At 40.2% G+C, this 25,848-nt stretch overlaps 1 protein-coding gene across 1 annotated transcript in view; it reads right to left on the bottom strand.

Annotated features, from left to right (window-relative positions):
- Nucleotides 1–25,848, bottom strand: part of SPATA17 (spermatogenesis associated 17) — a 134,183-nt gene that overhangs the window by 33,556 nt on the left and 74,779 nt on the right. Inside the window, exons 7-9 of the mRNA XM_049769538.1 lie at nt 18,050–18,244; nt 13,466–13,614; nt 274–409 (exon numbers count right to left, since the gene is read on the bottom strand). Coding sequence (XP_049625495.1) covers nt 274–409; nt 13,466–13,614; nt 18,050–18,244 — 480 coding nt within the window. The remainder of the gene's footprint in view (nt 1–273; nt 410–13,465; nt 13,615–18,049; nt 18,245–25,848) is intronic.

Below are 25,848 nucleotides of genomic sequence, written 5' to 3'. Positions count from 1 at the left end.
GCTTGGCCAAAGCTAACAATCCATATCATTGATCATAGGGTCGCTGAGCTGTGAAAATGTAGAAAACAGTGCTGAGAGGCCAAAAAATGAAAGCAGAGCATTTAGTGTGACACAAGACCACAGTGACATCTTCACACTCAATCACTATTAGCATTTGGTTACCAGGAAGTTTTGCTCTTAATTTAATGAGCATGCATATTTGCTCTTTTTTTTTTTCCTTTCAAAGGGAGGACTGTTTTCATTTATTTTAGCTATCCTGTTACTTAAACTCACCTTGTTACAGATCCATTTGTCAGGATTTTTATCTCTGAATGTCTGATACCCATATAAGTTAGGACCATAGTTGCTTGAAGTGTGAATCATTGGGAGGTACGTCTTGTTTTTATGATAGTTAGTAAATGGCAAAAACCTGAAAGAAGAGATAAATGATGCTTTAACTTGAATTTCTAGATGCCAAATTAAAAGCTTAGAATCTAGGGAATCAGTATAGTAAAAATTACACATTGTTTGGCATGAGGTCACAAACTCACTCTTCAATTTATGAATCTTCATTTCTTGTACATGAAAACCCTAAAGCTTTTCTCAAAGAATTTATGGGAGCCTCTAGTACTATTTTTTTTTTTTTTTGGTTTTTGGGCCACACCCGTAGGGGTTACTCCTGGCTATGCGCTCAGAAATCACCCCTGGCTTGGGGGACCATATGGGACACCAGGGGATCGAACCACGGTCCGTCCCACGCTAGCACTTGCAAGGCAGACACCTTACCTCTAGCGCCACCTTCCTGGCCCCTCTAGTACTATTTTTAAAGATGAGAAAAATTAAGTAATTTACTAATTAATGATGGTAAATAATTCAAAATTCATCATGGAAATAAAAGTCATCTTGATTTTTTAAAATAGTAGTTCAAAAGAAAAAGGACTCCAGGACAGGAAATTCTCATGGGAAAATGTTTTCTTCAGTCTGAGATCACTCAAGTAGTAAAGAATATTTTTGGTAGAGGTTCTAAATTACAGAGATCCTGAGTTGGCCAGGCTTGTAATCACAGCTAGCTTTGCCTTGCTAGCTGGATCCCCTCGTACAAATTATTTACCTCTTTATGAGATTTTACTTCTGTAAAATTGTAACTACCTCCACAGCCTCATTACCATCAGCATCATAGCCATCCTTATCATTATCATCATCACCATCATCACCATTATCACCAGCAGTCCCGTCATCACTACTGCCATCCTCATCATTCTATTGATGCTTTCTTTTGATCTGTGTGAAGGACCATAATTTTCAAACCCATAAACAGGACAACCGAGACTGTGAGCTACTTTTAGCATAAGCTATGATTTGTTGAGTCCATTACCAACTAGACACTAGAGTTGTCTAGTCCATTTCTCCCTCAGAAGAGAAAACATCAGGCACATATTTATGGTAGGTGAAAAGGCAAAGATCAAAAAGGTGAAGCCAGAAGTCTGAGTTCCAGAAGAGGTAGACGCCAAAAAGAAACAGGGAAGTTTGTCCTGCAGGACCCTGGTGATGCTCTGGGATGAAGCTGCATCAGCACCATCTCAAAAGAAAGTGGGTGGGATGTGGAAGAGAACACAAGGGATTAAATGAAAACAAGGAAGTGGCAGATCCCCTTCTCACACACATGCATGTCTAAGGCTTTTGTCTGTCCTCAGCAACCTCTGCATCAGACAACTTTGCGCTTAGGAGAAACCAAGGGAGATACTGAAGGCAACATTGGGATTTTAATCGAAGTCTCACATTACTGGGTCTTTATTCATCTCAACATTGGCTTCAATACCCCCAATTAACCAACTTCTCAAAAGATAATGAAGGTTTCCCTATCTCAGCACCAACTTTGGGGGATTTCTTTCATTTCATTGGAGTAGAAGTGGGAGGATTTGAGGCCACCCCAAGTGGTATTTAGGGATTGCTCCAAACTGCACTCAGGTACTACAATATTCACTACTCATCAACAATACTCCTCTACAAGTGATGGTGGTTGCATCCAGAGTTGATCACAGGAAAGGCAAGCACCAAAGTAAATTAAGTATGACTGTCTGGCTTGGTAGAAAAATAGTTTAGTCTATTTAAATAAAATATACACAAGGAAAACTGTTCACTTTATTTAACAAAACTCATAAAATTCTAAGTTATTTTTATCCATAGATTTCATTCTAGGATATGTAAAAAAATCCAAGATCTCAAACCAGCAACAATAGAATCAGTGGCTTGGAACAGGTATGTAATCAACCTTTTACTACAAACACCTATAATAATGTCTTAGGAAACATACCCAGATACAGATGAAGAATATAACTGGAAGTCAGAGTCTCCAGCAGAAGCATTTCTTAACAATGTGTTTTAATGCCTTAATCTTACTAGATTTAAAATAACCTCTCAGCTTCTCTGTCCACAGGGATTCTTGGATACAAAGGTGGACACCCTAATTTGACAACTTGGTGCTCAGTCATACTAGATACCATGTTCAGTTTGCATTATGAATATGTCTTGATAAAATACTTCAATATACCCCTTTTCTCTGGTTTATGGCCTTTATTAGGACCTGAAGCACATGACCATTCAGATCACTTAAACAGTCAACTGTGAACCACAGACATATTACAGGACCTACTCATCGAACATGTTTGGGCAATTTAACATTTCTTTTCTCTTTTCTTCTCTCTTCTCACTACTTCTTTCTTTCTCCTCTTTCTTCTTCTACCTTTTCTTCCTCCTCCTTATCAATTCAATCTATGTCAAATAAAACCCACACTGACAGTTTCTCTTTAGGAAAGGAATTTCGATACATAAGATGCAGTGGACAGTACTGCATAGGGTAGCTACCTACATAGGTAGGCCTCATGAACACATTGTTTAGTACTTGAGACTCAAAACCTATGTGTATCCTAAACTTCTCCAGCCATTATCTAACCCTGAAACCTTCATTTAGGAAGGCCCAACCCCATCACTGATAAAATGCTTAGAAACTGGGAAAACCTCCCAACTCTGACACACCGACCCAATCTCTCTTAGTTGATTTATTAATTTTTTGTACCTTATTTTTACTATATTTACTTATTTTTCTGTTCTCCTCTCTTATTTTTTGCTCTTCCTTCCTCTTTTTCTTAAGCTATACCTAAGCTAATTATTTATCTAAATTCAACCAGTCCTTAAGAGCTCAGACCCATCCTATTAGGGTCAGACCTCTAACAACATCTTAAGAACAGACAACTATTGTATGTCTTTATGTAGTCATGAGTACATAGAGAAAGGACTTCTCTATGAGAGTCAAACCTAAATTGTAAACAATCCATGCTGATAATATATATAGCCCCTCCTATATATTATCCCTCCTACTCCCCTTCAGAAATCCTACTAACCCTTCACCCCACATTTCCAATCTGATATCCCACCTTATTAATGCTTTTTACCCTCAGTTCTTAACCCATTAGGTATCAAGATCGACCTCCTGCCCCAATAAGCCATCACCCAGCTCCCAAGCGAAGGGACACCCACTCAGCCCCACATCTTGTCCCCCGGCAAGAAACTACAACCAACACCCCTGCTGACTCATGCTCTGTGGTCCTCCTCTTCACTACCATCCCCCCAAAATGTGGACTGTTGTTTGATACTGGACCCAGCTCCAGAAAGATCCCCAATGCAAGAATTCTACATGAGCCCTTTCTGTCGCAAATCATTTCTCAATCTCAACAAGACCAGGGTGTGTTATGAAAATGTACCCTGGATCCCACCCCCCACAAGAATATCTCAAAAAAACAATGGGGAAGCCTATATTTCCTTTATAAATTTAAGACCTATATAATACAACCTCTTAACTGTTTAACCCCATATGTAAGGTAGTCTCCTGCATCACTTTATTCCCTAAAGTTTTTTAAACTTATTTTTATTTATATTTTCCTTTATTTATATATAAAATGTCTTGTTCCATTTTCTTTTCTTCCTTAACTCCACCTGTTTTGGTTCTGCTTGACACAAAAACCTACAAGAAAAAGTCTTGTCTGGGATAATAACTCAGGTCAAAACCAGGACACAAAGATGATGGAGCCTGACACTCTCACCCCCAAATGCACCAACAATATAATATAGCACCATTTCTTCTTGCAAAGGCGTACTAAACATGGGGAACTTTTATGTATAGAAACAAGCTCTTATCTACTAGGGATAAGAACTCAGACATTTTACAATACAAGGCCACCTCCCACCTTGAACATATGTCATATGGACCCAACTTAGATTCCAGATGATTAGACAGCAACCGTCCAACCCTGAACTTTAGATCTGAGACATAGAACCGACACAGTTTTCCACAACAGCTTCAGGAACCAATCTCCCTCTGGGATATTTTTAATACTGCTCTGACATCAACATGCACCGGTTTTGATAGGACATCCTGACAATTAGGAAATGGCAACAACTTTGTCTTATTACCTCACCTCCTAACAATAAGATGAAATCAGAAGACATGCCATCCTTTGATTTGTACAAAAGCCAAGTTTGCTATCTACATAAGATTGTGACAACCACGACTGGACAGAACTTATCCTGGGTCTAATAAAAAAGACTCTAGTCTAGGCTTGGCTTATGATCTGTATAACAACTAAGATCTCTAATTCCAGAGGTCTGACTGAGACAACTGCAACCGAGAAGATCTTCTAGAGATATAATGAATGACTCTATCCCATGCTTCGTCCTAGGATTGGGGCAAAATCCAAGATCAACAACTACAGAAGACTGATTAAAACAACAGTGATGGAACAGAACTTCTAGAACCATAAAGAAAGACTCCATCCTAGTCTCCATCCTTTGACCTGTGCAAATACCAAGATCTCTTGCTAGGAGGCCTGATTTTATCTCCACAATGAAGCGGAAAGTTTCCAGACACCACAAAAGGACCAAGGGGAGAGTAAAAGAACATGTAAGAAGCCTGTAGTTTTTCCCATGACAGTATACTTCAAGGGCAGAGAAATCCTGTATCTCTTAGACCAAGGAAATTTCTTTCTAATCTCCCCAATATTTACTGTGCCTATGGAAAAAAAAAAGGAAGCACAAATAATTTTTTTCCTGTGGATTTTTTTTTTTTGGTGCTTTGTTTTGTTTTTATTTCAGGACCATGGTTATTGTGTGTGGTTGTCTTTTATTGCTGTGGTGCTTTTCGAGGTTGTTTTGTGTTTTTTTTTTGTATTGTTATGTTTTTCTTCCTTTTTCCCTTTCTTCTCTTAAATTGATATTTATAGCCTCAAAGGACTCCTCCCATTTTTTGCTTGTTTGATTTTTGTCCCATTTTATTTTGTTTCTTCTTTCCTTCAAACAGAACCACATAAATTGAATCATCTTGTTCCACTTCACAAATTGAGGGAGGAAATAATGGAGGGTACCAAGACTAAATAGTCGTATGAACATTAAGTAGAAATAAAAAAAATGGTTAGTCTTAAACACCAAATCCAAAGCCAATGACAATAGAATCAATACCCAATCTACAACAAGCTAGACACAGAGGGGTCAACTTATACTAGTTGCCCGGGGGGTACAGAAGGGAACAGGGGTGGAGGAAGGACAACACTGGTGGTGGGAATGCCCCTGATTCAGTGTTGCTATATACCTAAAATATTATTGAATTCTATAATAAAAAATAGATAAAAAATTTTCAAGATCTCCAGTTACAGAGGACTGACTTTGATAACCACAACCGAACAGAACATTTCCAGGTATCACAAAGAAAGACTTTGGGGTTCGACAATGAACAGGTCCAGAGCCTGTAGTCAGGCTCATGACAGTATGCTTCAGTGGTGGAGACATCCTGCATCTCATAGGCCAAGGGAATTTTCTTTCTAATTTCCCCAATACTCGATATGCCTATGCAAACAAACAAATAAAAACCAAAAAACTTGCTATACCAGCCTCTTCTTTTTTTTTTCAATTCATATTTATAACTTCTAGACAGGGGCTCCCTTCCACTTTCTTTTTTTATTTCAATCACAACCATAGAACATGAATCATCTTGCTCTGCCTCATATTTCTATGCCTTCCTACAAACTGAAAAAAAAAAAAGTGGAAGGTTCCAGGGCAAAGGAGTCTCATGAGCATTGAGTGGAAATAAAAAATGATCAGACTTAAATACCAAACTCAAAGCTAATGACAACAGAATCAAGAGACCCAAACCACAACATACTATACACAAAAGGGACCTATTACACTAGCAGTTGGGGGCTAAGGGTGGAGGTTTGGGATATATGCTGGGAACAGTGACAGAGGGAAGTCATCACTTGTGGTGAGAATTGCCCTAATTCACTTTCACTATGTACCTTACCTTTAACTGTGAAAGACTTGTAATTCACATTGGTCTCAATAAAAATTAAAAATAATTCCGAGTTATTATATCTACAGCAAAATAATCTGCATATTAGAATAAATATGGGAAATAACTGTCTCTATCTTCAGTCTAAGAAAAGACATAAATTGAGTTTTCACTAAAATCTCACTTTCAAGAATAACATACCCACTAGGATTTCAAAGCATAGTTTGGTCTTTGATCAACATGTTGAGACAAGTAGAATTCTGGTTGAAAACCTGTTAATCAAATGAGCAATACTTTGGAAGAAAAACTAAATAAAATATTATTTATAGAAACAGATAACTTCCAAGGAAATTATAAAGTAAACAGAGCCAAACAGGCTTCATTCATCAAGTATTTGGTTCTTAGCTGAAATGGAAAACTCAGAAACTGATTCACACAGATCTTTCCTCCACCCCCAGGAGGCATGTGGTTTCAGAACAAAAAATGCAAGTGGCATAACTATCTGTTTAACTAGAAAGGGGCTTAAATTGCAAGTTTCTAATTTAACTGAGGACATTTTACCTTTGTCTTTGCTTAGAGAATTAGAACTCCCTGGTTATTATTATTAACACTCTCAAGGCATCTGATTCAGTCATTTTATTGCATCCATACAACAATTTTATTATATATATCAGTGTTGACTTTCCTTCAGTTGAGTTTGGAAAGTATTTTAGAAAAATCTCTGCTTACAGGGCCTTAGGATGAGGCTCAACAGAATTCCAATGTTGCAGGTGTGAAGTTGAGAATTTAGTGCCAACACAATCCATATATTGAACACTGCTCGCTTCCCAAAGGCACTGTCATAACAAGTTGTACATGTGTCAGCTCAGGTGTGCCACCCAGTATACCACATCCACCCTATCATCACAACAGTAATGAGTATAACTATGACAAAGTGGAAAAGCAACATTATATATATTTAAATTTAATCTTTGCTAGGAGCCCAGAAGGTACAGAGAGAAAGGCACATACTTTGCATAGCCAGGTCAATTCCTGGCATGACATGGTCCCCAAAGCATTATCAGACACAATCTGGGTATCTCCTAGCATTGCAAAGACTCTCATACCCTGGCATTCAACAACTAAGAAGATTATCCAAGAGTTTCTGGGGAGGTTGCCCAGCACCCATTTTTCAAATCTGTTAAAAGATACTGTGGAATGAAATGCCTCTATTATATAACATTCTTGTAGATTTATTCATTAAGACCATTTATAACAACATCAACACTTTTGAAGTAACAAAGCTGCAGAAATGGCTAAAAATGATGAGCTCAGATGTTTTAAGGACTTGTATAATTGACAAAGAACATGTAATTAAGCATAAAAATAAGGCTGCAGGAAGCACTTGTACTAGTTATTCTCAAGATGTTCTAGGAACAAAATAAGCTGAAACTGAAAAGGAAACATACTAAGTAAAGTTGAAGATTTTTCCACAAAAATGCTCCAGGGCCAGAGAGAGCCCAAAGGGCTCAGCATGTGTTCTGCAAATTGGATCCCTGACACCCCATGGTCCCATGAGCATCACTGAGATTGATCCCAAAGCACAGAATCAGAAGTAGCTCCTGAGCACTGGTAGGTGGGCCTTTTTCTAAAAACAAAAAGAAATTAGAAAGGGAAGGGAAGGAAAGAACTAAAGGAAAGGAATGGAATGGAAAGAAGAGAAGAAAGAGAAGGGAGGGTAGGGAAGTGGGGAGAAGAGGACTGGGGAAGGGAAGAGAAAAGAAGAGGAAGAGAGGAGAGGAGAGGGAAGAAGGAGGGGAGGGAAGAAGAGAGAAGGAAAGCTGGGCAGAAACTCGGATATCTTGTGACCCTGAGTGGAAACAGGAACATGAGGGATATAAAATGTCATGCCAATAAGAGACAATGTGACTGGCATGAGATGATGTTCAGAAAGGAAATCTTGTGATGGACTATGCCAGTTCATTGGCAAAATTTGGCTCACTGCATGTTGAGTTGATAAAAGGGTTGTATTTTGTGAAAGACTTAAGACTGTCTTTTTAATTTTTATTTTATTATTGAGACCAATGTGAATTACAAGTCTTTTACAGTTGTATTTCAGGCACATAGTGACAGTGAATTAGGGCCATTCCCTCCACCAGTGTTAACTTCTCTCCACCATAGTTCCCAGCGTGCATCCCATACCTCCACACTTAGTCCAGTGGACTGCCAGTGTAACAGATCCATTCTGAGTATAGCTTGTTATAGTTTGGGTCTCTAGATTCTACTGTCATTGACTTTGGTTTGGATATTTAGATCTGATCCTTTGATGACTTGATATATATTGAACACACAGGGAATATTCTCAGGTGTAAACCTAAAAGTTTTTGAAGCGTCATCACGAGGCTATTGTTATCAATCTTTCTTTCTACTTTCCATATCTGTGAGAACAGAAGTCTAGTAATATGTTGTCATTATTGTTTTGTTTTGTAGCCACATCTGGTGGTGCTCAGGGATTACTCTTGACTCTGTGCATAGGGATCACTCTGGCAGGGTTCAAAGGACCAAATAAGGTGCCAGGGATTGAAGTCAGGTCAGATGTGTGCCAAGAAAATGCCTTGTGGGGCCGGAGAGATAGCATAGAGGTAAGGCGTTTACCTTTCATGCAGAAGGTCATCAGTTCGAATCCCGGCGTCCCATATGGTCCCCTGTGCCTGTCAGGAGCAATTTCTGAGCATGGAGCCAGAAAAAACCCCTGAGCACTGCCGGGTGTGACCCAAAAACCACAACAACAAAAAAAAGAAAATGCCTCGTACTATCTGGTCTCATGTGCTCAATTCTTTAAGTTTTCCTTGTACCCCTATACACAGACACACACAGACACATACAGACACACACACACCCCCCCCAAAATACCTGGCCCCCCAAATCCCAGTTCTTATTGTACAACTAAAGGACTAAAGAGCTCTTTTGTAAAAAATTTTCTAAAACTTCTTAATTATACACAGGCTTCTTCTCTTTATCCCCAGTACAAGATACTACAAGAACTTGATTAGAAAAATCAAGCTGGAAAAATTAAGGCTGCAGTTTGTAAATTTTCACTGGAAAAGAGCTGGGAGAAGCAGGGGAAGACTCCATCAGAAGAAATTAACCACTCAGAAGTAATCCAACCACCCTCAGATCAATGACATGGTTTGCACAGTAAACACAGCTCCTGCTGCTCATGGTTCCAAGGGGCTTGTGTTAATGGGGTTCACTAATTTAGTATTTTAGCTTAAAAAAAGGTTCTGCTGATGGAGCCAGAATGGTGGCACAAGTGGCATGGCATCTGCCTTGCATGCACTAATCTAGGATGGACCAAGATTTGATCCCCTGGTGTCCCATGTGGTCCCCTAATCCAGGAGTGATTTCTGAGCGTGTGGTCAGGAGTAATACCTGAGCATCACCAGGTGTGGCCCAAACCCCCCCCCAAAAAAAAAAAGCTTCTGCTGATGAATGCACATGGAGCACTGTGCCAGTAAATAAAAATAAAACTTTCTCAAAAAAAAAAAAACACCAAAAAATAAAAGACTAAATAATAAAATATATTCAGAAAGAAAAAAATAGCGGCATTAGAAAGTAAAGTTCACTTGTTACAAAGAAGATATCTTCTGAAAACATATAATAAACCCTAGTTATCCTAATATAATAACAATCGAAAAGGATGTAGATGAGAAGGGCCACAGGTGTTTGAACTAGTATATGAGACAATGTTGGGTGAAATGTCTGGTCAACTGGCCTTTCACAACTCCTTAGGGGTCATATCATAGGGATCTTTTGGTTCTTTTGAAACCACATATGGGCGGGGAGTGGAACATTCATGGGGGCAATAGTAGTTTCAGGTGTCACTGGTGATGGACAAATCTTTCTATTTGTTTGCTTACAGGAAGTAGATTTTTTAGGATTGCACTGTTTTTTTTTATTATTATTTTCTGAATGGGTGAATGGTGGTGATGAGCCAAATTAGCGTGAGAACCTTTGCTAACTGGCTGCCAACACCCCTCAATCTGTTTAAAACATGAATGCCCTGCTTTTCTGTACTTTTCAGTTTTATTCTTTTGGAGGCGTCCTAAGCAGGGTGATGTTGGGGGACTGGGGAGGAAGCAAACTCCAGGTACAGCACATGAGTTTCAGCCCGCTGAGTCATTTTCTGGCCCCCTGTATTTCAAGAGCACTTTGAAGAATGTGACAAATTGAAAAGACAATTGATACAGATGGAGAAAAGCAGGACAAGTTCAGCGTGGAGGAAGGTGAGAAGGGCAGAGAGGGCCAAAGAGGCACACATGGGGAGACCATGTGGGCATGAAGGCAGAGGGAGCTAATGCTGCTCCAACTGATTAAGTCACAGACTGTCGAGCAAACTAGTTTAGAGCCTGGACCAGCTTCCTCAGGGTGCCCAGAAGCAGCCTCGCTGCTGACAACTTAAACCGGGGCATGTGGCCTCTAGCAGGATAGAATGAGTATGTTGCCTGATGTATGAGTTATGCAATGTGTGATTCATAGGCAGCTTTAAGATTTGTGCTCCAGATGTCATGACCTAGTATGAGCTTCTGGAATCCCAGATGTGTAGAGGTGCGGGGGAGGGAAGGGGCCCATGTCTGGAATATGAATTTGCTCCCCACATGAGACCGTCTTCCAGTGGACTGAGCTCACTCATGGCCAGCAGCAAATAGCAGTTTCCCTTTATTAAAAGTCCTCTCTGCAACTATTCAGGCAACAGGTTCCTCCCCACTTTTTGGCCATGTACCGAGAGGCATAGGCAGGTGAAATGTCAGAGCAGCATCATGGTGCCATGGTATCATCATGCTCTTGTTCTGCTGCCTGCACTCTTCTGTGCCTTTATATACCTCACTCAACCTCCCAACTTCCATATTAAGAAAACAGAACAAAATGTCACTAATATCACCTCAGAAACAGTGCCACCCCATGAATTGACATTAGAAAGAAAAGACTTCATCTACCCAACATGGATGTGGTTCCTAATTAAGGTCCTCACATGCAATCATTTTTGTCTTTATCTTCTTTTAGGGAGACTGGTTTCTGAGGCAAAAAAGGGAACCTTTGGGTTAAATATAAAGCAATCTCTACAATCAAAATGATTTCTCCCTAATTTCTATCACAGGACAATATATAAAGATAAAAAACCTAATTTTATTATTTTTGTGTTGGGGAAGTTGGCAACCTAGCAATGCTCAAGGACTCTGCACACAGAAATAATTCTTGGCAGTACTCAGAAAACCATAAGGGATAAGGGATGTAGGGGATCAAACCCAGGTCAGATGTGCAAGACAAGTGCTGTACCCATTGTACTCTGGCCTCCACAAAACCTAAAATTTTAACTCCCCCCCACACACACAAGTATCAATGTCCTTATCTAGTATTTACAAAACTAAATCATTTTGGATTTCTACTCTCCAAACTATGGAATCCCGAGGCTAGTTGGCAAGATAATTTCAAAATATGAATGCTTCACATCTGAAAAGATCTTCAGAATTCCTAAATTGGTTGACCCTGATTGATTAATACTCCTAGAAGTACTTTCCAATCTGAAAGCTTACGGGTGGAGAGTCATCAGCAACCTATTAGAATATTTAGGTATTTACAAGGTATTTACAACCCCTTAGGCATCTACAAGGATTCCACCAAAACAACAACCTTTCCTTGAGATTAACACTAATCTCTGATCTCTCTCCACTTGTCAAGGTTACCACTAGGTCTTTGATAAACAATGTTTTTTTTTTTGTTTTGTTTTTTTGTAAAAACACCAATGAGGTCAATTGCTTGGGAAGCTAATATCCTTATTTTATAAACATGTGCATCACTGAAATTAGGAAAATGTACTTAGTCTAAAAATTATTTTAATATTCAATAAATTTCACACTTGCTTGACTAATATTTCCAAAATATTGGGTAAAACAAATTTACCTCCCCTAAAACTAATGAAACATTTTTTTCTTAGGCATCATAGGTAACTCACTCAACTTAAAAAAAATTGTAGAATACTTATAGATAATGATTACGCTGTAAATACATTTATTCAATGAAAATCTTTAAAACTATTTAGGGTGATTCCCAATTTTGTCTTTAACAAAGGACATTTTAAAAATTTTATTTTAAAGCGTCTCTTTAAGAATATAAAGTTAAAACAAAGTATATTAAAGATATTTTCTGACTAGAAAAATGATCCAAAATTTACTGTGTTGTGTTGTGTTATAGGAAATTCCAGTTTCTTCTCCATTATAAAGTTACTGAATATGTATTTTGGAATTGTTTTTTTTATTATTTTTTGTTTTTGTTTTTGTTTTTGTGTCACACCCGGTGGTGCTCAGGGGTTACTCATGGCTGTCTGCTCAGAAATAGCTCCTGGCAGGCACAGGGGACCATATGGGACACCGGGATTCGAACCAATTATTATCTGTATTAGACAAAACAATGGTCTGATCTACTTTAATAAGTGTAATATTAAAGAATTATAAGTTACAGTACAAAGATAATTACAATTAGGAACATGATATAACCATTTAAAAATATCTACTGTAACATGTTGAGTGAAATAAATGAGAGGGAGGGGCATAGAAGGATGACACTCACTTGTGAAATATAGAAAAAAAATAGCTTGAAAATAATAACCAAAGACGATACAAAGAAGGGCCAGGAGGACTAGGCATTGGTAAGAAGGTGGTCACAATATGGGGAGTGAAGTTAGGGCAGAGAAGGGAGCACTGTGACAGTTATAGTTGGAAATGATCAAGAACTGGACAAGAACTGGATTTTGAAAGGAGGGAAAGTGATAGATATGATACCCCTTCAGTAACAATATTGCAAAACACAGTATCTAAAAGGAGGGAGGGAGGGAGGGAGGGAGGGAGGGAGGGAGGGAGAGAGAGCGAGAGAGAGAGAGAGCGAGAGAGAGAGAGAGAGAGAGAGAGAGAGAGAGAGAGAGAGAGAGAGAGAGAGAGAGAGAGAGAGAGAGAGAGAAAAGGAAAACTTGGAACATTGGCAGTGGTAAACATGCCCTGGTGAAGGGTGTTAAGACATTATATGACTGAAACTCAACTACGAACAGCTTTGTCACTGTGTATGTTTCTCACAGTGATTCAGTGAAGAATTTATTCACTAAAACAAAGGACTCACGCCTGGTCTTGAACGTTGAGGCTGTTCTCCAGTGTTCGGAGCTCCTTTCGGGCCTCCTTCATGTCCCAGAGGGGCCCGGTCCCCTGCACGCTGGGCTCTAAGGGCTTGTACCGTTGCTGTAGGACTTCAGAAATATCACGGAAGGGCCCCTGCAAGGAACAACATGGCATTGGGGTCCCTTCGGGCTGCTGGCTAGGCTCCTGACTGGTCTCTGCTGGCCAGCAAGTGAACTAGACTATGGTCCTCTAGACTATGGTCCACCTAATTCCAAGAAGGACAATTCATTCTTCTTGGAATTAGGGAAGAGGCAACACAGTTAGGCAACAACCTTTAGCCCCCCAAAAATGATCCAGACAAGGACTAGAGGGAAAGGAAGCCCAATCTTTCCATTTAACAGTTTTATTTTCACAGCACATCAATGGGTTATGAAAAGTTTTTTTTTGTAAGGTATATTTCTTCTAATATAATTTTAAAAGCATTCATTCTCTTTTAGATAAAAAAGAAGTAGCCCAGATTTTGAGCATGGTTTTGTGATGTGGTGTGTGTGTGTGTGTGTGTGTGTGTGTGTGTGTGTGTGTGTGTGTGTTGGAGTGATGGTGTATCTGGCAGTGCTCAGGGCTTACCCTGTATTGATGTATGGCAGTTGGATTTGGACATGCCCATTGGACAACCCTACTGTAATGAGTTGAACCTGGACAGCCTCCTGGACACACCCCCTTGTGATGCCAGGTATAAAAGGAAAAACTTGGACAGTTGCAGAGAGGCCCAGGATAGTGACCAGAGCAGCACCTGCTGGCTCCTGGGGGATCAGGGATAAAGCATCAATGAGATGCTGCCTGCTTTGTATCTATCTCTTTTCCTTTCTTTTTTGAACTGGGTCCTCCCCTGGCCAGTGAATTTCCATCTATCTCTCCCTTTCTCTCAGAACACCCCCCCCCCCCAAGGTGGTAGCAGCAGGCCTCGAACTCAGGAGGAATAAAAATCTTATTTGTTTGTTTTCTATTTCTCTCTTCTCTCTCAAAGAATTGAGGGCAGGCAGTCGCTACATGCTGGCACCTCTAGTTGGGCACCAGGCGCCATCCAGCAGCCAGGCTCCATGGGCCCCTGTGAGCCTTGCAGCACTGGGCCCTGACAGCCTTGGGCCTCTGCAGTGTGCAGAGTTAATTGTCTTTTGGGTTCTTAGGTTTTCCTGGAGATGTTTATTTCAGCAGCTATGTATAGTTCTCCTTGTGGTAGACTTAGAAAATTTAGAGAAAGCAATGATATTTATAGAAAGTCAATTGGAGGCAACCCGGGCTCTATACTCAGGATTCATTCCTGGTGGTGGTGAGGATCAAATTGGGACCAGCTGCATGCAAGGCTGGCACCTTGACCCATGTGCTGTCTTTCCAGCTCTTTGGTGTAGCTTTTGTAAAGATGTCCTAGAAATGGCAACAGAAATGTATTTTTTCCCTTCATTCAGATCAAGCAAGATCTGTTTCATATTCAGCTGGTGACCATCACCATGACCCCACCTCACACAAAAGGCCCATCTTTTTAACTTTGCGAAATCTTCTTGACTTACAATTTGAGGGGTTGGAGAATATAGTGCTGGGGCCTAGATGCTTGCTTTGCATGCTGCTAATTTGGGTTCAAATCCTGCTCCCATCTATGGTTCCCCAAGCACCATCATGGGTCACTCCTGAGCACCTAAAACCCAATAACTAAAATAAATTAACTCAAAATTCCAAGTTCCATTGCTTTCTACCTTAGATGGAAGACCCAATAAGTAGTGACACAATCATAAAGCTGAGACAGTATCTAAGCTGTGCTTCAGGAAAATGATTTCTGTGATGACTCAACCGCTAAATTAGTGGTTACTTATGTTAGTGAGTGGGACTCACTGTTGCTTTTCTCAGTATCATACTAACCACCAGACCAATCAGAGGAGGTTGAAAGTTTGTTGGGCCACTGATTATATAAGTTCTCTCTCTCTTTCCTCTCTCTTCTCTCTCTCCTTTCTCTCTTCTCTCTCCCTCTTCTCTCTCTCTCTCTCTCTCTCCATCCTTTCTGTCCTCCCTCCCAACCTCTTGCCCTCCCCAGTTATGCATGAATCAGGGATGCAGAGTGGACAGAATCCTCATCCTGCCCTTTATTCTTAAGGATTCCTTCCTTAAATAGGTTATCACTAACAAGACACAGCTGGAGTAACTGCATGCCCTGAGTGAAGACTGGGCTAATAAAAAGAAATGATTCACGCCTCATTTCTGTTCACTTATGTTTTACATTAATAGAAACCAATAATAGGAACCAGTTACCATAAAAGTCAGAGACCGTAAATAACACAAATGGCAAATAAGTATCCTGGCATACTTTTCACAGCTGGACAGGAGGTCGCTATACTGGAAAGTAGTTAATGGGCTTTTCCTAGAACTTTACTTTTTAAAGATACAGTAGCCTTGTTCCATGTTAACAAGATAAATGGGGATGTCTTTACTGATACTTTTTGGGGGATTGGGCACATCTGGTGATGTTCAGGGGTTACTCCTGGCTCTTTGCTCAGGGATCACACCTGGCAGTGCTTGGGGGACCATATGGGATGCTGGGGATCTACTTGCGTGCAAGGCAAGCACCCTGCCTACTGTGCTATTGCTCCAGCCTACACATTCTAATATATATTTTGTGTATTATTAATTTAGCGATCCACTCATTAGGCAACTGTTCCTTCTATCTACCAACTTATCTATAATCATCTATCTGTACTCATGTGTTTATACATTTGAAATTCTCTTTCATCTTCTCGTCTATCCATCCCTCCATCAATCCATTCTATTGATCTAGTGATCTCCCCATACATTATTCTGCCTTCCATCCATCCTTTTCCTCTCTGTCTGTATTTACAACTATTTCTGACATCTTATCTATCAATCAGTCACCTTTCTTTCTCCCCAATGAACTTGGAGATGTACTTATCTCTGCATTTATTAAACCATGCTGCTAGACTCATAAGCTTTGACTCTGACCAACGTCTATAGTTTCCAAGTTCATACGTGGGGTGCTGGGGATGCACATGTTTCATAGTCACGGATGGGTCTTGCATGCATGAGGCAGGGTTTAGACCCCTGATACCACCTCCCCTGCTTCCACAGTCAACATTTGGTCCTGTTGAAAAGAAAAACTAACTTCTTTAGGTCCCATTTGCTATGCACAATGTAGTCTGGGAAAAGTCAGTAGAGGGTTTCATGTCACATTTCTTTTCTGGTGCTTGGAACAGATGGATTTGAGCTCTGCTAAGAGATGAGCTAGTCATTGCCATCTCAGCCTACACACTCACACACACATAAACACACACACAGCAGCCAGTGTGTCAAAGGCATAAGGCAGCTCTCAGATAACAAGAAGACAAGAGTAATATACTAAGCTCTTTGTTTAGAATATACTAAACACTCACAAAAGGGCAGTTTTGGCTCCCTCCAATATTTTCCCTCAGCCTGTTCACTTTCCTCTGCATATCAGCAAATAATTAGTCACATCAAATACAGGAGTCACACCCCATACCCAACTACAGTGCTTTCCTAGGAGACAAGGCCCTAGCCATCATGGTTTCTGGAGTCCAACTTTATGATGGGTCACAGCAATTGGGAACAGAGCTGTGACAGGTGATGGGAAAGCAGCCAAGAACTTTTCTCCCCCATCACCACTTGCTTTCTTCCCATCCTTCATCCTGGGCTCACTTGAATCAAAGGTCCTTGACCAAAGCTGTTTCTCTAACATTGACACACAGAAATTGGGAGAAGGAAACTGTTGGTTGAAGACAAAAGGACTGGGGTGATTTTATTGAGTGAAGAACAACAGATGCAGGGCTTGGGGGTTCTGGTGGTGGGACCCCCAGGCAGTTCTCAGGGTATTCTGTGAGAGCAGGAATCTACTTGGGGCCTCATCACTGCACAACTGCTCTGAGAATATTGGGACAGTAACAATTTGGCCTTGGAGGCCCAGGAAGGCAGTCAACCTTGTTCTACTCCAAATCTCAGGGATGACCTCTGACTTTTGCATCTTACACTGAGTGTGTGTGTGTGTGTGTGTGTGTGTGTGTGTGTGTGTTTGAGAAGTAGTGTCCCGGCTACTTCTCTCATTAATTCTGTGTGAACTTTGTCAAATTACATTGACAACGACATAGAAATTCGTGCTGCATAAGATGTTTACACGCTGTTACATATGCTGTGAGAACTCTGTTGGATCATGTGAGGGAGTTAGGGTGAGTTATAGACAGCTGACCATCAGTTCAGTGGTAGAACTACCCAGACCCTTCCGAGCTACCCAGGCCTGGATGTGGCCCTAAAGCCCAAACAATAACAGCAACCAAACAAATGTTTACATCAAATTCCATCGAATACTATGTGATCAATAACAATCAAATACAACAGCAGAAGAAGCTGGAGAGCATTTTGCAGTGGACTCTTTAAATGTTCTCTAAAATATGATTCCCAACAAGATTGGTCCTTGTCTTAAATTCTAAATATAAGAGAGAACCAAGAGCAGCGAGAATGTGAAAGAAGAGTAAAAACGCCGGCACTGGCACTGCCCCATCCAGCTAGGACCTACCTGGCACTTTTTCCTGTTGATGGGTGGCAGGATGGGTGAGCGTGGGAAAGAGCGGGTGCTTGTGCAAGCCAGCCAGTCATTTAACCCCTTGGGCTCCGGAGGTCTTGGCGGGTGTGAGAGGGGCTTGGCTTTCTGCAAGCGTAGCTCCCAAGGGTCTGGCTTGCTTCTGAAGGGGGAATTATATATCCCTGGGATCTAGAAGAATAGAAGAAAGAAGAAAATATGGACCAAACCTTAGTTCTTGTGTGTCAGGACTTGTCTGCATGGTAGCATGTGTTCAGAACTGGAGTTGGGGTTCTGGGCTCTCTTTGGAGACTGTGAAGAAATAGTTGTTTCTGCTCCAAACTAGACAGATTCAGAATATTTCACAGGGGAGGGCTAAGGATAATAAAAATAACCAAGGATAGTGTCTCTGCTTCCCAGGGCCTTGCTTTTTACTGTACTAAAAAATAAACAGCAGAAACTTACTCATTCATTTCTCATTATAACCATACACTATGTGAATGGATATTTCTTTTTTGAAGGAGGCCACACCTGGTAGTATTCTGGGATTATGCTTATCTCTCTGCTCAAAGACTGCTCCTGGTGGTACACGGGGACCATCTGTAGTGCAGAGGACTGAACCTGGGCCTGCCATATGCAAGGCAAATGCCTTACCCCTGGAATTATCTCTTTGGCCTTGCATGAATGTTTAGTATCTCTAAGTAAGACATATGCCAAACTCAAGTTGAGAATGCTGGAGATCAATTTCAGACTCAAAGTATGCATGCAATAAATATGTGATTGTCACAATGATGATCCATTATCCACTAATGACAGCTACTTATGATCCTTCAAGTAATAATCAATCCAGTATCATTTATATGTATCATATAAAGTATATGGCATGGTGAGAGTTTATGTACTATGTTATGAATCACTCAAAATAATCTCCTCTATTGAATAAACTGTGCTTGTTGAACTTGTGTACTTGGGGATTATGCTGCTTAGTGTTGCATTGTCCTGTCTGCCTGCCTAACCACTGACCTTGTGATATGCTACAGAGAAGTAGTCAAGACTCAGTCTAGCACTTGCCCTGAAACAGAGGCCCAGCAGATGTGTGCATGATCCATGTCAAGGTCAAGTTAGCCAGACATCTGTCTCCTGAAGATGCAATGATGTTGGAGCATACAAGCTGTGCAGAACTATGTGTGTTCTGTGCTCTACAAATGCATGCTCAGAAGAAAGAATAACCCTTCTGTTTATTTTGCATGCTAAGGATTGGAGAGATAGTACAAAGGGTAAGGTGCTTGCCTTGCACATGGCAGACCAAATTTGGTACTTGGTACTCACAGAATTTCCCTGAATCTTCCAAGAATCATTTCTGAATTCAGAGCCAGGTAAAAGCCTGGCTTTTTCCAAAAGCACAGCTGGATTTTGGCCCCACAAAACAAACAACAACAACAACAACAAGTCAGAGTCTCTTCTCTTTGAGGCATATACACTTTTTCCCACTAGGTGACATTCCCTAACTTGGAAAAGCAACCTCATAAAGGCTTTCAGTTGTTTGGTAGATGGTCTAGACCAGGGGTCTCAAACTCGCGGCCCGCGGGCCATTTGCAACCCTCCGTACAACATTTTGTGCCCCGTGGCCAGCCTTCAAATGTTGCAGTATTCGCGATTATTCGCTTACTGAATAATCGCAATAAAAATCACATTAGTAAGAAAAAAATCGCATTAAACATTCGCATACCTCAAGCAGTGCCATTCGGGGTATGCAAGTGTTTAATGCAATATTTTGCTATTTTTTCTTACTAATGCGATTTTTATTGCGAATATTCGGTAAGCAAATAATTGTGAATACTTTGTGCCTAACGCAGACGTCATTTCCGCTGCTCCTGCCCACTGTCCCTTGCATTATCGGAGGCCTAAGGGAGAGAAGTTTATTACAGAATTAGATTTTGTCATACCTTCATCATGACTTCATCAAAGCCTGCAGTGAAGAGAAAGACTGATATGAGCACAGACAATTTCAGGAAAAGTGGGAGACGCAGTAAATCTTTGTTGAGCACAGGGTATCCCCACATGTCTTATTTGCTCAGAGAAAGTTGCAGTGCACAAGGAATACAACTTGAAATGCCATTATTCAACTAAACATGCTGAGGAATGTGAAAAATATGAAGGAAATGAGAAAGCCAAGCGAGTTGCCAGTCTTAAAGCATGTCTAATGAGGCAACAAGATTTCTTCAAGAAAGCAACCAAAGAGAATGTTGCATCAGTCGAAGCTAGTTACATAGTTAGTGAGATAATTGCTAAGACAGGGAAACCATTCACAGAAGGAGAGTTTGTTAAAAAATGCATATGACAGGCTGCAAGTATTATCTGTCTGGAAAAGAAATGTCAGTTTAGCAAAATCAGCCTTTCTACCAAAACTGTGGCAGAGAGCATTTCTGAATTGTCAAGTGACATTTATCATCAACTGTGTGAGAAAGCCAAATGTTCTGATGCATACCCAGTTGCTCTTGACGAGGGCACAGATATAACAGACACTGTGCAGCTCACAATTTATGTCCGTGGTGTTGATTGCAATTTTGAATTGACAAAGGAACTGCTCACAATAATTCCAATGCATGGCCAGACCACCACTAAAGGGATATTTCGGCATCTGTGTGATGCCATTGAGAATGCGGGTTTGCCATGGAAGAGGTTTGTTGGAATAATAACCGATGGAGCACCATCGATGACAGGGAGGAAAAATGGACTGGTGGCACTTGTTCAAAAAAATCTTGAAGAGGAGGGTGTAGAAGGCCATTGCTCTTCACTGCATTATCCATCAGCAGGCCCATTGCAGTAAATGCCTGCTGTGTGACAATGTGTTGTGAAATGCATCAACCAGATCAGATCCAGGGGCTTAAAGCACAGGAGGTTCCGTGCTTTTTTTAGAGGAAATGGAGTCAGAATATGGAGATGTGCTCTATGTCACTGAGGTACATTGGCTCAGCAAGGAAAATGTCCTGAAAAGATTTTTTCAGTTGAGAGAAGAAGTGAAAACCTTCATGGAGAAGGATGGGAATGCTGTTTGAGTGATCACAAGTGGCTCATGGACTTAGCTTTTCTTGTTGACATCACACATAAGCTGAACGTACTAAACAAGATGTTACAAGGCCCGGGGCAGCTTATCAGTGCTGCCTATGACAACGTGAGGGCATTCTCCACAAAACTTGTGTAATGGAAATCCCAGCTCTCTCAGACAAACCTTTGCCATTTCCCAGCATGCAAGGAACTTGTGAATACAGGCATACCATTCAGTGGTGAGAAATATGTTGATGCTATTTTAAAGCTCAAGAAGGAATTTGATCACAGATTTGCATACTTCAAAAAGCACAGAGCCACTTTCCAAATTTTTGTGGACCCCTTTTCCTTTGATGTGCAAGATGCCCCTCCTGTGCTTCAAATGGAGCTCATTGACCTGCAATGCAACTCTGATCTCAAAGCCAATTTCAGGGAGATTAATGGAAAAGCAGACATGCATGGGCAATTTTTGAGAGAATTGCCCCCCAGCTTCCCTGAGCTTTCATGAATGTTCAAGCACACCATGTGCCTTTTTGGGAACACATATTTGTGTGAAAAGTTATTCTCCACATTGAACTTCAATACTGTATTTTCCAGCATATAAGACAACTTCTGAAACAAAAAAAAGTCAACCAAAAATCGGGGTCGTCTTATACGCCGAATATATCCTGAAAAATGTTTCAATATGCCGCTAAACAAAAATTGTCTGAATACTGCCACAAAACGAATTTTCCAACTCGATCCTGCACCAATCACTGCAAGGCTGCTTGGACCGCCTCTCTAACTCAGACAATCCAAGCAGGCTTTTTATGCATGCAAATTAGAGAATGTTTTGTATCCGAATTTACACTGTAAAATCCCTGCTCAGATTGGCCAGAGTCAGAGAGGAAGTCTATTACAGTATAACCTTTGAACCTGTGCTTGTTGTGATTGGCTCACTGTGGTACATGAGCACAGGAACACATGCAGCACAGGAACGTTCTGTCTGATACAGCAAATATAGGCCTAACCCTATGTTTTAATTGCAAAATTAGGGGGTTGTCTTATACGTTCGGTTGTCTTATACGCCGGAAAATACAGTAAGTCAAAGTACAGGTCTAGACTTAATGATGATCATCTTCCAGCCATACTGAAGGTCTCAACTGCTTCCTCTCTAAAGCCAAATGTGGTTCAGATTTGTGAGAAGAAGTGCTGTCAAGTCTCTGGCAGCAAAGAGTAGGCAAAAGATGCCACATTCCCAAGAACTGTTCATGATCTTCACTCAATGTTCTTTTCATGTCCAGATGAAATAATTAAAACTGTTAATAATGACGTTTGAGGACTTTTTTTGTGTGTGAAATCCCTTATGCAGCCCTGCCTCACCCCGACTTTGCCTCCTGCGGCCCCCAGATAAATTGAGTTTGAGACCCCCTGGTCTAGACTCATGGATCAATGTACTAGATGAGTATGTTCCCCCAAAAAATCGGCTTTTCTATCTTGACATATTTCTGGTGCTTATTTTTCAGATTTTTCAGAATCAGCAGTTCCAAAGCATCAGGATTAAACTGGGTACTCTAATAAAACTATTTAGGAGAAATTGTGTCTTTGCAGACTCACACTTTACTGAGTGCCAACTGTTTTGCCCACAGAGACGAAATTCTGTGTCCAGTTCCAAGCATACCCTTCAAAGTCAGGATGCCTTTATTCCCACTGGTATTACTCTCAGGACTCTGGCCCTGGACACAGAAACTCTCTTATGGGTCCTTTTGAGCTTCCATTTCTACAGAAGAGGCATCAAATGTAAGATGTGTATCTAGAAAACAATGAGCCCTGTAGAAACAATTATGGAATTGTCCACCACACTTTTGTGGTTCAAAACCACCAAATTATTTTGGCAAAATGTTCAGCCTTGCAATGGCTTCTTCCATAGAACCAAAGATTACACCCCTTATCTTTCTTTACTGAAGTAACACTGCATTAAAAAGATGGAGGTTTCAAGGGTTTATCCCTACCTGTAGTTCACCTATAAGATCCCCACATATTATAATAATAATAATCCTCCCCAGCCCCTTTTACCCAATTCATCCACCTACCCTTTTGGTTACCACTAATTTGGTAGACTAGAAGGTAGGTTTTGTTCTATTTTGTTCAATACTCTGTCTGGTTTCTCTCTCTTCTCTCTCTCTATATATACATATATGTGTGTGTGTGTGTGTGTCTGTATTATACTGTATCTTTATTAACAGATCAGTTTCCATTTGCTTTCAAGCCCATGTTCTAGGACTAAATGATAAGAAATCCATTTATATAATTTCCAACTCAGTGTTTCCTGTATTAAAATTAGGGGAGTAAATTTTCTCCAATAAAGTGAAGCTTCTGCAAATATGTGTACTTTAAAACATTATTTTAGCTGGCTCTTCTATATATCCCCCAAAGTGCAATTTATAAGCAAAGGCAGATTAGAAAACATTAATGACCATTGTATCTCACACTCCACTTTCAATGCCATGTTAACAGATGCTCATTCTAATAACATATATTGAACATGGTGAATAAACTGCTTATATAAACTGTTTAAAAATGTATGTTAACATTTATTAGTCATAGCTTTCAGTGGAGAGTAGCCTTTAAATAGATGGTCATTTTTTTAGAAGACTTCAAGGATTATTTTCTAAGATCAAAATGTTTCCAATGTAGTGAGAAAATCAATAAATATAAATTCTATTTGAGTCTAATACAGTCTATAAGCTAGGGGAGAATATTGTGTCTTGTTTAGTGATTATCTTATTAACTAAAGTGTGTTAAACACTTCCCAAAACTTTATAGATTAAGAGAGTAAAATACATACAAGTTAATTATAATTTATCACTAAAAAATATCGGTCTCCCTGTAAAAGTGATACCAGCTATTAGCTTCCCCCCATTAGAAATCTTCTTTGATCTCTCTCCACATTTTCATGCACACATATACATAGGACAGATGGAAATGCAAATACATCAGTAGATAGACAGCTTCCTTAAATGATATTTTGCAAACTATATGAAGACTTTCTCATGTGTATTCTTTTTGCAATTTAAATCAAATATAGATAGAAAATATATTTAATTGAATACAAGTGTATCATTTAAAATCTTTGAGGACCTAGGATTTCAGAAATTAAGTTAATATATCTGCTGACTTACATCAATGGAAAGCAGTTTGGCTATTCTTCAATCTTTCTAGCCAGTACCTGCCCCACTGATTTAGACTGAGACAAGATTTGCCTCATTAGAGTGTCTTTCTATAGCTAAAACCACCCCAACTTCCCATTTTCTCATGACCCTATTCCATTAATTTGTAAGCCACTTATGAATAATGTCTAGTTGTTGCTATTTAAAAATATTGCTATGTGTCAGAAAGAACAACGGGAACCCTCAAGGCAAAGGGGGTTTACAGGGGTGCTCTTTGTTTTTTTTGCATTTTTTTTTATAGTGGAACAGGGGTACTGCCAAGTTCACTTTGGGAACTTCATTTTCAGCAATAATTTTCAAGAGTAACCAATACTATGGGGAAATCTGTGATAACTGTTTATAAAATAATAATAATAATACTAAAGAGCCAGCAACTTAGTTATTTGCAGTACTGTCATGCTAACATTCAACTCAATAAGACCCAAGAAGTCTCAGGAGAGGACTCTGCTAATAGCTTCTTACTGACCCCCTTGGAGGAGGCTGGCGGCTGGCAGGGTTTGCTGGTGAATATGGGAAATGAGGTGTGAAAGCACTGATTTTTTTTAAAGGTTATGATTCTGACTTGTCAAACAGGGTGGGGGTGAGTGGGTGGTTGAAGGCAATGAGTTAAATAATACATTTTCTTTTTCCTCATGAATCCCCCCCCCCATCATGAGAACTTGGACATGACCTGGAATATTAATTATGCCCAAGTTGTGCAATGAATGAAATGTACCCAGTGTGACTCACCCACCCTAGGTATCACATCCACTTTCTGTGCCATTCCTGAATGTTAGTGTTCTCCCCACAGCTGCCTTGAGTATGAGTTTCTACTTAGTTGCTACTTATGCATATCTTCTGTGGAAAATTCCTTTAAAATTGTGACAAATGGATTTGCTCACCATGCAAGAAGCATTTACTGTTTTCTTGTTTTGTTTTGTTTAGGGGCCACACCTGTTGATACTCAGGGGTTACTCCTAGCTCTGTGCTCAGAAATCGCTCCTGGTTTGGGGGTGGGGGGGACCATATGGAACACCGGAGAATCGAACTGCGTTCTGTCCTAGAATAGTGCTCGCAAGGCAGATGCCTTACCTCTAGTGCCACTGCTCTGGCCCCAGCATTTACTGTTTTCTTGCATGAAAAATATTTCTGCATGGTCATTTCCTGTCCATACATCAGCATTTACTCTGTAATGGCCTTGGGGAAGTCAAGTTTAGTTTTGTTCTCTTCTGTTTGTTATTGAACTTTCAAAGCAAGTTTTTGCATCAGAAAACAAATCAGAGAGAGGCCTGCGTACACCTATACTTCCAAAGCATTATAACTTAAGGGTTTTCCATTTCCTGTCAAGAATCCTTAAGCATACAAGGGTGAGAGGAGGTATTCAAATTCCACTTTTACAAAGCCAAATTCCACAGGAAACAGGAGTGTATGGATGAAAATAGTGCACTGTGAAAAGCAACTTTTGGCCTCATGATCATAGGCATTTCTAGAAGGAGGAATCTCTGGAACACAGGAGGCTCTGAGTCTCACTAAAAAGGGCTCTGAGAAAGGAAGAGGCTT

Source organism: Suncus etruscus, chromosome 3, assembly GCF_024139225.1.
Source record: "Suncus etruscus isolate mSunEtr1 chromosome 3, mSunEtr1.pri.cur, whole genome shotgun sequence".
Taxonomy (NCBI): Eukaryota; Metazoa; Chordata; class Mammalia; order Eulipotyphla; family Soricidae; genus Suncus; species Suncus etruscus.
The sequence above is the reverse complement of the archived record's forward strand: the minus strand, read 5'-3'. Positions and strand labels throughout refer to the sequence as shown.